This window comes from Zonotrichia albicollis, chromosome 36 (assembly GCF_047830755.1).
Source record: "Zonotrichia albicollis isolate bZonAlb1 chromosome 36, bZonAlb1.hap1, whole genome shotgun sequence".
Taxonomy (NCBI): domain Eukaryota; kingdom Metazoa; phylum Chordata; class Aves; order Passeriformes; family Passerellidae; genus Zonotrichia; species Zonotrichia albicollis.
The window spans coordinates 1,529,748-1,541,490 of NC_133854.1; the positions used below are offsets into that span (position 1 = coordinate 1,529,748).

The window sequence follows — 11,743 nt, forward strand, 5'->3', positions numbered from 1 at the left end:
CCCCAGTCACGTAAGAAAGGGTTAAAAATTTCAGTCTCTGTCTGTCCCGGAACGCCGGTACTCCCACAGATGCTGCTGCTGCGGCCGGCCAGGCTGCACTCTTCCCCCCCATTCTCCTACTGGGCTGGCTGCTATCACATTCAGACGCCGGCTCTCCTCTCTCTCCCTCCTGGGGGGGGGAATGGCTGCCCCATGGCTGTCTCGTGGGGTTCCTCCACCCTTCCATCCTCGAGGGCCTTCTCACCCCCATCTCTGTCCAGGCCCCGGCCCTACCGCATGGCTTCCCCTCCCCCGCCCAGCAGCAGCGGCTGGACAGGGGAGGGAGATCTGACCTCTTCGCCTCGACATCCCCAGAGAACCTCCCAGGGCCGAAGCTCTGCTTTTTAACCCCTGTGTATTCTCGGTGGTGTGTCCAAACCCCACTGGCTACACCAGGTGTCAGTATCAAACTCTGAACACCCATTGGTTTGACCACAGCATCCCAGAATTCCCACTTCTTCCTGGTCAAACCACCACACGCTGGTACATCTGATCCATCAGACGAAGTCCTGCAGATCTTCCTTCAAAGATCAGCTGAAGCAGTTTGCTCAGGCACGATGGACTCTCATCTTCCTTCAGGGTTTGAAGAGCTGGAAGAGAGAGGATCAGAGCCAAGGTCAGAGGCCAGATTGAGGAAATCCAAGGAAAGCCTCCTGCCAGGGCCACCCCAGCCGGCTGCAGTGGCCCGGGCGCGGCTCTCACTGTAGCCGGGCAGCAGCTGGGCCGGGGGCAGGGAGGGGCGCGGGGCTGCTGGCTCACCCATGAACCTGAGGGCCGCCTCTCGTAGGGTCCTCTGTGGGCTCTTGGCTGCTCGGCTCTCGTCCTGCAGCAGCTGTGGGGAGCGCCAGCAGGGAATGCTCGGCACAGGCTCAGCCCCTCGGCCGGGCTCTCCCTCCCCCAGCACCAGCCGAGCCGGCCGGCACGGCCCAGGGCAGGGAGCAGCAGGGTGGGCGCAGGCTGGCGGGCCCTGCTGCGGTGCTGGGCAGGGCCACAGCTGCTGGCCCCCTCCACCGAGCACTGGGGGCAGGGCTTGAGCTCCCGGGCTGTCCTTACCAGGCTCTCAGCAAACTTAATCCGCCGCGCCTTCGTCAGCAGCTCCTCAAGGTCCCTCCTCCTCAGGAAGCGTGCCGCACAAAGCAGGGCTAGGAAAGAGGCCTGAAGAGCAGCAGAGAGCTGCAGCTGGCACCAGAGCCCAGGGCACAGGACCTGTGTCGTTGTGCCACGGCCATGGGGAGGCTGGGGCCCGCCAGGTGCCAGGGTAGGAGGCGGCCAAGCCCCCTGCCAGGGATGCGGCACCGTCACACAAAACCTCACCTTGGCCACGTGCAGGTTCTTATCATGCCAGCGCAAGAATAGAGGGAGCAGGCTCTGGTTCACGAATGTCATGAGAAGCTCTTCCCCCTCTTCCACTACCAGCTCCATCACCTTGCAAAAGAGCTGAATGGAGAGCAGCTGCACGTGGCTGTTGTCCTGGAAGGAAAGGAAAAGACCTCAGCACCAACTACTCCAGGCCCATTGAGGCAAAGGCCCAGAACTGCACAGAGCACAGTTTCCAGGTAGCATCCAGTGCCGTTGGCTGGGGGCACAGAGCCTTATGTTCTCAAAGTGTGGCAGGAGGGACTCAGCCAGCTTCAGGGCGGTGACGCTGGGTAGTTGTGGGATCTCAGCACAGCAGTCCTGATATGCAGAGACACCGAGACAACCATTGGGGGGCTCAGAGGTCCTGGAACATGGCCAGAAGTGTCTGGTGGTTGGACTTTGACCCAGCACAGGAAACATCACCTGTATGAGGATGGGAGAATCACAGGGGACAAGTGGTGAAGAGATTGATTAGTTATGGTGTGAAACACAGGGTTTAGAATTTCGGTACAGGGGGGTGGTTAGGGAGACAAGATGGAGGAATTGGGGCGTGTCCTGTCCTTCTTCTTCTTCTTCTTGTCTTCCATCTTCTATGGTAGTAGTGGCACTTTGAGATTGGTTCTTACTAAAAGTGCACTTGTCAATAAGGGTGAAAGGTATTGGGGGGAAAATGTAAATATCTTATACGTAGTTTTGGGTATAAAGACAACTGACTGCCCCGAGGGCACGCAGTGTGCTCATGGCTGACGTGCTGTGCGGACCTCTGTCGGGCCGAGAGAAGATATTGTAGATACAAAATTAATAAACACTGAAGACCAAAAAAATCTGAAGACTCCTTTTGTCCTTTGGAGCACGGGCTGCCCCCAAGGCTGTCCCGAGCCTTTCTAGGCCATCAAAAACAGCCAAGATTGGGACAACTGGCATCCGCTGGGTAGGCTACTCCCACCAAAGGGAAACAGGATATCAGCCCTGAAGAGCCGAGACTGAAGAGCCGACAGGAACAGCTCTGGGTTTGGACGAAGTCCCAGGAGAACGCTGATAACTCCTGGGGAGACAAGCCAGAAGAAAAAAAAAAACAAAAACGGCCAAGAGAGTGTGAAAAAGACAGCAGTCACTGAGAATTACATCTCTCAGCTTCTGCCGAAGAAAATTCGTAGCAGAACAGTCCGCATCGGAACCAGAAAGGCGCCTCTGGGACCGCTCTTCTGTGATCTGCTGGACAGAGATCAGGAGCCCTCGGACTGCTCTGACGACAGACATTCGGTAAGAAGGTCAAAAAAATTAAGAACATGGGCAGCACACTGTCCCAGGAACAGCTGGGAATTTTATCAGCCTTACAAGGCATAGAACAGACATATACAGTCAGGATCTGAAAGAAAGAGCTGAAAGAGCTCCTGTTGTGGGTCAGGCTTAATTACCTATTTTCAGGAACGTGTCTGTTGTTTGAAGTAGGATTTTGGCAAGAAATTAATAGGCATCTCTCTGTCCTTGCCACAAAAAAGGATGAGACAGCTTTGAAATTGCTGTTTCCAGCAAGAATTATGTTAGAAGGCATTTCTGCGCGGTCAAAATGGCTGGATATGCAACAGAATGTTGTGGCCCCCTCAGGAGCGGGGGGAAGAGAGCAAGGTTCTAAACAGAAATTGGCTCTGGCCCCAGCTAAACAGGGAGGAAAAGCTCTCGAGGAAAGGGAGCAGGAAATAATGTCATTGCCTCAGGTCCCACCACCTAGGAAACCAAAGAAAACCCTAAAATGCCTTAAAACCCCAGAAACCACAGGGACGTCAGGCTCCGACTCAGAAGCGGCAGGGTCGGAAAGGGGGGCAGAGGGAGAGAGAAGGGAGAAAGGCAGGCGCTTTCGACAGGCGCGGCGGCGGCGGCGCTTTCCCGCAGCGCGACAGTGGCGGCGGCAGTGCGCGAGGGCGCGGCGGCGGCGGTGCAGGCACAGGAGGGGGGCGCGGATAAGGAGGTAATGACAGATGCGGGGTCTGGTGTGGCTTACGTGAAAATGACGCCAGAAACGGCAGCTGCTCTGGCCGGCATGATACAGAAGGCGCGCGCGCAGGGCAAGGCTCGCGGAAACCCTGAGGGGGGAGTCCCAAACCAGCACGGGAACATCAGACACTGGCAGTGAATTAGGGGAGACTGCGGGGCCCCAAAAGGGTGCCAGAGAAAGACGTGGGAGACACGCAGTTGTGACGTCAGACCCGGAAGTAGGGGCATGGAGGTCGACTCGAATCGCGGAGCTGGCCCAGGTGCCGGCGGGGGGCGGGCTGTGAGCACCGGTGGGAGGAGTGGATACAGCGTCAGAGGAGGAGGAGAGAAAATCAGAGACAGACCAAAGGGAGGGGATTTCAGAGGCGGAACGGGACGGAGAGAGTGACCTCAGCTCGGGAGAGACGGAGAGCTGCTCCGAAAGCACGCATGCGCGGAGAGCAGAGAGCGGGCGGAGGCGGGCTCATTCCCCTGTGATGTCTCAGGCGAGGAGGGGCTGTGCTCGAGGTTCCACATCCTGGGGCTCCTCCCCCTCTCCAGACCCGGTGCCTTCAATCCAAACCCTTGGAGTTCAAGCCTCTTCCCTCCGAGGCAGGCGCACACATATTCTAACTCCATTGTCAGTTGAATCAAAAGCCAGGCAGCCCCGGTCTCAAACAAGTTTGCAAACACGGAAGCTGGCTGAACTGGGGGCAGTTGAGTTCATGCCGAGCCCAGTGACAGTGCCACCTCGTGGGGAAATGACAGAAGTGCACGACATGCTGGATCTGTTCGGTGGAGCCACAGCGCCGTCTCGTGGCGAGTCTGCAACAATGCAGCGATTTTTTCCAACAATATATAAAAAGAAGAGTACTTCTAAAAGGCAATGATAACACAATAAATGGATTATCCTTCAACTTCGGGATTTTGCAAAGACCATGAAAGCTCAGATGAAGCACCGCAACAAGCAGAAGACTTCATACAGATCACAGCATCGGAAGGTGTCCCGGCATGGATGCTGTCAGCAGCAGAAGCAGCAAAAATCTTCTTGCACTCATTTGATACAGCAAAAAAGAAATATCAACAGAATCCTCAAGTTTCCTTTTTGGATTTAGGAGCGAGGCTGAAAACCTCAAAGCAAAAAATGAAGTACAACGAACCACCAGGGACCTCTACAACTCCATTATTCATGCAAATTCCAATGGAATCTCCAGAGGAGGAATTTCAACAGCCGGTGAAGAAGATGGATTGGAAGCGCATCAAAAAAGCATTGGCAAAAGACAAGCATTTATTTCCAGGTTCAGGAGATTTGACAATGCTGGTGACATATGATGCCCAGGGACAGAATCCAAGATGGGAAAGGATGGGTCATGAAACACTCAAAGACTTAGGGAAGGCGGCTCAAACTTTTGGACTGGATTCACAACATTCCAAACAGTTATTAAGAGGGACATTCACCACGTATGACCTTACGCCATATGATATCCAAAGCATTGTGGCAATGATTCTCACTGACACACAGAGTCTCGTCTGGGAAAAAAGATGGAGAAAGTATCTTTCAGAGTTGCGAAATAGATATCAAGGTGGGCCAAACGCGAATCTCACATGAGCACAGTTGGCAGGGGATCCTCCGGATGACAACCCAGGGGAACAAGCAGTGCAGCTTCCACGAAGAGTGTTAAATGACATCAAAGAAGCAGCACGAATGGCAATCATGCAGATTACACCAACAGGAGCTCCGGATGTTCCATTCTCTTGCGTCAGACAAGGTCCCGCAGAACCATTCATGTCGTTCATCGATCGACTCACGCAAGCCGTGGATCGACAGGTGACGATTGAAGAAGCGAAGAGGCCTCTCTTGGAGAGCTTAGCTTTCGGCAATGCCAACCCGGATTGTCAACGGGTCATTAGTGCCATGCCAGGACAGCCATCCTTGGCAGAGATGGTGGAGGCATGCAGCAAGGTGGGGACACCTCAGCATGTTGCATCGATTTTGAAGAACGAATTAAGAGAGGAATGGGAGGAACAGATAAACGGACACTCAGAGGCGCCATCAGAAGACAAGGTGTTGGAAAAGATGCTAGAAAAAATACTTCACCAACAGAATGAGAACACCAACAAAGTTCTTGCAACAATGCAGAAGAAGAGCAATCCCCCAGGAGGACAGTGTTACAAATGTGGGGAGTTTGGACACATAAGAAAGAATTGTCCACAAACACATACACCAGTGCCAGCACAAAAAGCAGAAAGGCCAGTTTGTGCACGGTGTGGAAAAAGAAGGCACTCTGTGAAAGAATGTTATTCTCAGACAGACGTGGAAGGAAATCCGTTACTGCATCTGAGAAACGGGAAAAGGAGCGCGGCCGTAAATCGCCAGCGCGCTCAGACACAAGTACTGGCAGTGACACAAGAGCAGACAGGGCAATCATCAGTGAGCGACAAGCAGACGCCCTCAGCAAAACCCTCAGTCGATTCCATAGCGACCCAGATCTCCTCCCAGCAGGGGCACAATGTGCATTGGCAGCTTCAAAACTAGTATGCTTTCTACATGAAAATCATGCAGAGATACCAACAGGTGTCCGCGGAGATTCACACAAAAAAACAAGATTTCTTGATAGTTGGACTAGACAAATGCAGCATCCTTGGAATCATTGTCTACCCTACAGTTGTCTCTACAGACAAAAATACCGAATTGACAGTTCTGGCTAGAGCGCTTCGTCCACCATTGACTGTACCAGAAAATACTGTAGTTGAGAGAGCTTTTGCCTTGCCACCACATGCCATTGGGGAAGTCATGCCAATCTTCGATGAAGAAGGGTTCCCTATGAAGGAACATGTTGAGGTACATACAACATGGGTGAAACACATAGGTCGAGATCGACCCACACTCATGTGCCGATTGACATGCGGAGACAGGACAATAGCAATCAGAGGCATGCTCGACACAGGGGCGGATGTCACAGTAATATCGTACATCTTTTGGCCACGCAATTGGAGCTTGGTCGCGCCCTTGGGCTCTCTCTCAGGCAATTGGGGAGCATCTCTGTGTCTGCAAAGCGAGAATTCCATCGTTGTCACGGGACCAGGAAACAAGACAGCGATCATTCGTCCTTTTGTCGTCCAGAAGCCAATCACAGTCTGGGGTCGAGACCTTTTGGCACAATGGGGTGCGAAGATCGAAGTGGATTTTTAATAGGGGTCACTGCGGCACTCGCCACATTGAAGTTGACATGGAGAACAGACAGTCCATTTTGGGTGGATCAGTGGCCCCTTGAACAGAAAAAGTTGAGGGCTTTGAAAAACCTGGTCCAAGAACAATTGCAGAAGGGACACATCAAACCAACAGACAGCCCTTGGAACTCTCCAGTGTTTGTCATCAAGAAAAAGCCATCAGGCAAATGGAGGTTGTTATATGATCTCAGGAAGAGCAATGAAGTCATAGAAGACATGGGACCACTTCAGCTGGGACTTCCATCTGTCTCAATGATTCCCAGAGATTGGCCGCTTGTGGTCATTGACCTCAAGGATTGTTTTTTCAGTATTCTGCTCCATCCAGATGATGATCCTATATTTGTCATTTCAGTTCCGAATATCAACAAGGAAATGCCTCTGCAGTGGTACCATTGGGTTGTCCTCCCACAGGGACTAAAAAAATTCTCCGACGATCTGTCAATGGTACGTGGCACGAGCTTTGGCACCAGCATGGAAGAAATTTCCAAAGGTGAAGATCATTCATTACATGGATGATTTGCTCATTGCAGCATCAACACAACAGGAGCTGCAAGAAGCTTGTGACTGTGTGATCGTAGAAGTGCAAAAGGCAGGTCTGGAAATCAGCATTTCAAAGATTAGAGATTGCACCTTGGAAATATCTAGGATGGAAGATTTCAGAGAGAACAATAAAACCTCAGAAAATGGAGATCAGAACAAAGGTCAGCAATTTGCATGATTTACGACAGCTTTTGGGAGAGATCAACTGGATGAGGCCGGTTTTGGGAATCACAAACAGCGATATTCCAGCATTGCTCAATCTTTTGAGAGGAGACACAGACATTCGATCTCCCAGAACACTCACGCCAGAAGCGAAGAGCTGGAGAAAGTCACAGATGTGATACAGAAAAGGCAGGCACATTGATTTGTTCCAATGTTGCGTTTTCAGTTGGCAGCGCTGGGGAAGAAAACACAGTTCCATGGTTTGATCTTCCAATGGGATGAATCACAAAAAGACTCTTTGATAATCATAGAGTGGGTTTTTCTACCACACTCTTCAAAGTGTCTTTCAAAGGCCTTCAAAGACAATCTTTACAGATTTAGAGATGGCAGCACAAGTCATCATAAAGGCGAGAGCAAGGTTGCTGACAATGGCAGGATGGGAATTCTCAGTCATCAGATTACCTCTGAAGCAAGACTATTTTGATTGGGCAATGCAGCAATCGAAGGACCTATTAATCGCGTTGTTGGCTTTTCCGGGAATTTGCACAATCCATTTTCCACAGCATAGAATATTACAATCACAGATATGCTACAGAGCGAAACCAAGAATAAGTGAAGAACCTTTGGAAGGGATCATAGTGTTCACTGATGGCTCAGGAAAGACACGCAAGTCGGTGATCACGTGGAGAAACTCAACGACAGGGGATTGGGAATCAGATGTGAAGATGGTTAAGGGCTCTCCACAAATTGTGGAGTTGGCAGCCGTTGTCTGAGCGTTTCAGTTGTTCAAACAACCCCTCAATCTGATCACAGATTCCGCATATGTTTCGGGTGTGGTCAAAAGACTGGAGGGTTCGCTCTTGAAAGAAGTCAGTAATGAGGTTTTATACTCATATCTGGCGAGCTTGAAAACGTTGCTAGAGAGCGGGGAAAGAGAATATTTCATCACGCACATTAGAGCGCACACGACACTTCCGGGGTTTTTAGTGGAAGGGAATGCTCGGGCAGACAGGTTTTGCAAACACTGCCAGACATTTTTGAGCAGGCAAGATTGAGTCACGCGTTCTTTCATCAGAATGCACAGGCGCTGATGGAGTCCTTTCGTCTCAAAAAGAGTCAGGCGAGGGAGATCTTTAGTGCTTGTCCAGACTGTCAGCTTGTGCAGCCACCTTCTTCTACAGGAGCAGTCAATCCGCGGGGACTGCAAAGTCTTCAGTTGTGGCAAGCTGATGTCACGAAGTATCCATCTTGTGGGAGGCTCAAAAATGTTCATGTTTCAGTAGATACATTCTCAGGTGCAGTCTTGCTTCAGCACATGCAGGGGAAACAGTGGACCATGCTTGTCGACATTTTCTGCAAGCAATCGCATCATTAGGTGTGCCTCAGGAGATAAAAACAGATAATGGTCCAACATATACAGGCAGGGTGCTTGACAGATTCCTGAGAAGATGGGGTGTAAAACATACGTTTGGTATTCCACATTCGCCCACAGGTCAGGCAATCATTGAAAGAACACATCACACCCTAAAATCCCTTCTGGACAGACAAAGAAGGAGTGAGCCAGAGGCAACACCTCACATGAAATTAAATAAAGCGCTGTATGTGTTCAATTTCCTAAACAGTTCATCCTCAGAACCTAATCCGCCAATCGTGAGACATTTTTTAAACAGCACACAGGCAAAGCTAAGGGAAAATCCTTTAGTTTTGATCAGAAACCCAGAGAAAGGACAAAGAGAGGGTCGTTTTAAACTAATCACTTGGGGCAAGGGTTTCGCTTGTGTCTCCACAGATCGAGGTCTGAAGTGGGTGTCGGCGCGACACGTAAAGCCATTCCGAACGCGAGAACAGGAGAACGCTGATCCGAGAAACAGGGAGACGAATACTCAGACAGAAGTCGGGACTCAGACTGCAAAGGACGACTCGGAAGAGAAATAAAAGGGACTAAAGACTTTGGGGGTTTTCCCTTTGGGGTCTTGAATGGAAAACATAACAATGGTTTTGCACAAAAGTGAAGTCATGAGTTTCATGATGCTTATGTGCATCATTTTTTCATTCATTGCAATAAGCAATGGGGCAAATTTACCTATTAATCAACCAAAACAAAATGTATGGGAGGCTTTAGCTCAAGCAGGGAATTTGGATAGTATTTGTCTGACACACTCGAGGCCAGGGAGACCATTTTCAGCATTCATGGTTGGATTGCCAGTGGACGAGTGGCCAATTCCAAGGCACTCCGCAGTTAACATCTCACAGGTCATTAAAGATCCTGTGAAAGAGGGGTGTGCTTGGGCACATCTACTTCCTGTGGCTTCTACAGAACCCCAGCAATTGGAGATTTTTGGGTCCATGACAATGGAACTCTGCATGCAGTTCAAAACTCCAAATGTCACAAAGGCAAAAACTATCAATTTGACTGTAAACCATGAATTCTATAAAAATGCATCAGCATGCTGCAAATACACAGAGAAAACTGCCAGAGGATCAATCCACGTCCCAGTGCAATTGCCACAGGGTTTGTTTTTAATTTGCGGGGACAGAATTTGGCACGGCATTCCTGCTGTGGAGGAATGCCACGGGAGGTCCATGCAGCATTGGGGAAATTTCAATGTTGTCGCCAGATTTGAAATCGCTGAGAGAGAAGAAGCGCAAAGAAAAAAGATCAATACAACATTATGCGGCAAATTGCAATGATGAAGTATTTACTTGGAACAAGGCAGCGAGAATTGCTACAGCAATTTTCTCACCTCAAACAGCATAGGAGGTGGCCTTGACTCAACTCGACCGCATGCGTTGTTGGTTGAGCAAACACGCTCAGTCTGTGTCTGTCGCATTGAGTGACATGTTAAAAGACGTCAGTGGTGTACGACAGACGACTCTTCAAAATCGAGCAGCCATCGATTACCTATTGCTCGCTCATGGACATGGGTGCGAAGAATTTGAAGGGATACCACCAGCAGGGCATTGGGACCATGTTTGCTCAGGTCCAGACACTCCAGGAGCTGAAAGGCACAGGGCAGTGATGGGGGAGCAGGCCGGCAGGAGCCCAGAGCCTCACAGGGGTGGGCCCAGGAAGCAGCAGTGGGTGCGGGCAGCCTCCCAGGCGGCTGCAGCTACAAGAGGCCTGAGAGCTGGCAGGCAGCTCAGCCAGGCAGTGCTGGCCATCAGGCTCACCTCCACAAAGAACGCCAGGGCAGGCAGATCCCAGCAGGGCTGCTTCCCGATGAGCAGGCTGAGCAGGTGCGAGGCCATATGAGGACACAAGGGGCTCAAGCCACAGCGCATCTCCCTGGCAGGGGAAAAAGGCACCAAGGCCTTGAGCCGGGTGGGCAGACCTCTCCCAGGCGTGGTCTCACAGAGGTGTGATCTTTCCCCAGCACTCTGCAAGGGGACATGGGGCCCTTGGGAGGCAGCTGCTGCTGGGCATCCTCCTCTCCCAGCCTTTTTCAGTCTGCTCGGCCCTCCCTCACTGACAAGGCCCTCTCGCTTACAGCCCCAGGGACTGTGTTGGGCACTCTGAGCAGGGGGCACAAATGCTGACGGTGGCAGCGGGGAGTAGGGGATCTCACCTGGCCAGCAGACCCGCTGCATAGTGCTGGGTGTTGGCACAGAGCAGCTTCTCCCAGACCCGCTTGTTCTCCAGAGCCACCAGCTTCTTGTCAAAGCCCAGGCGGGAGAGCAGAGCCTTCATGGTCTGCACTGCAAACCTGTGCACTGAGCAAAGGCCAGGTCACGCTGGGTACACAGGCCCTGGCCATGAGGGTGTGGGAAGGACAGAGTGACTGGCACCTGTGGAGATGGCAGGGAAGGCCGTGTTCTTCCCGGCACGCTCTCCAGAATCTCCCAGTTTCAACATCCCCTGGCATCTGCTCTGTGGTGGTGAAAATTTGCAATAGCAGAGCCACAAACAGTTGGGGAGAATGAAGCAGAATGGCACAGTGCCACTCATACATGGGGGCAATCCTCCACAGCACCAGAGTTGCCTGCAAGAGACAAAGCAGCCCAAGGCAGCGCTCAGTGCCAGGGTGTCCATGAGGCAGGGCCCGAAGGGAGACGCAGGGGGAGCACGCGGCCTGCTGCCCCTGAGCCTGCCCCTAGGCCAGCTTTGAGCCCAGGCAGGGAGCTGCAGGCTAGTAAGAGCAGGGAGAGCTGCTGGAGAGACAACCAGGAGGGCGAGCAAAGATCAGCTCCAGAATCTCACAGCCAGGGCAAAGACAGCCTTGTCTCCACAGGAGAAGCTGCTATAGGGCGGCTGCTCCTCCATGGCAGAGAGCAGCGCTGGAAGCACCTCCTGGGCGGCCACTCCGGATGTGCCGATGGCTCTCCACATCAGCGTGGTGGCTCTGTGTGAGCAGAGCTGTGCGTCAGCACCATGCCCTGTGCAGCTGCGTGGGGCCGGGTGACAGAGCCCCGGTGCCCTGAGGGGCAGGGAGGGAGCATG

At 52.0% G+C, this 11,743-nt stretch overlaps 1 protein-coding gene across 1 annotated transcript; it reads right to left on the reverse strand.

Moving 5' to 3' along the window:
* Positions 1–404: 404 nt before the first annotated feature.
* LOC141726574 (uncharacterized) lies at positions 405–3,618 on the reverse strand. The gene is made up of 6 exons (XM_074531523.1): positions 3,401–3,618; positions 1,636–1,821; positions 1,354–1,509; positions 1,093–1,194; positions 799–871; positions 405–629 (listed from the first exon to the last, which is right to left on the reverse strand). Exons 2-6 carry the CDS (start codon positions 1,816–1,818, stop codon positions 505–507), a joined length of 639 nt encoding a protein of 212 aa, XP_074387624.1. The 5' UTR covers positions 1,819–1,821; positions 3,401–3,618; the 3' UTR covers positions 405–504.
* Between the last annotated feature and the right edge of the window lie 8,125 nt (positions 3,619–11,743).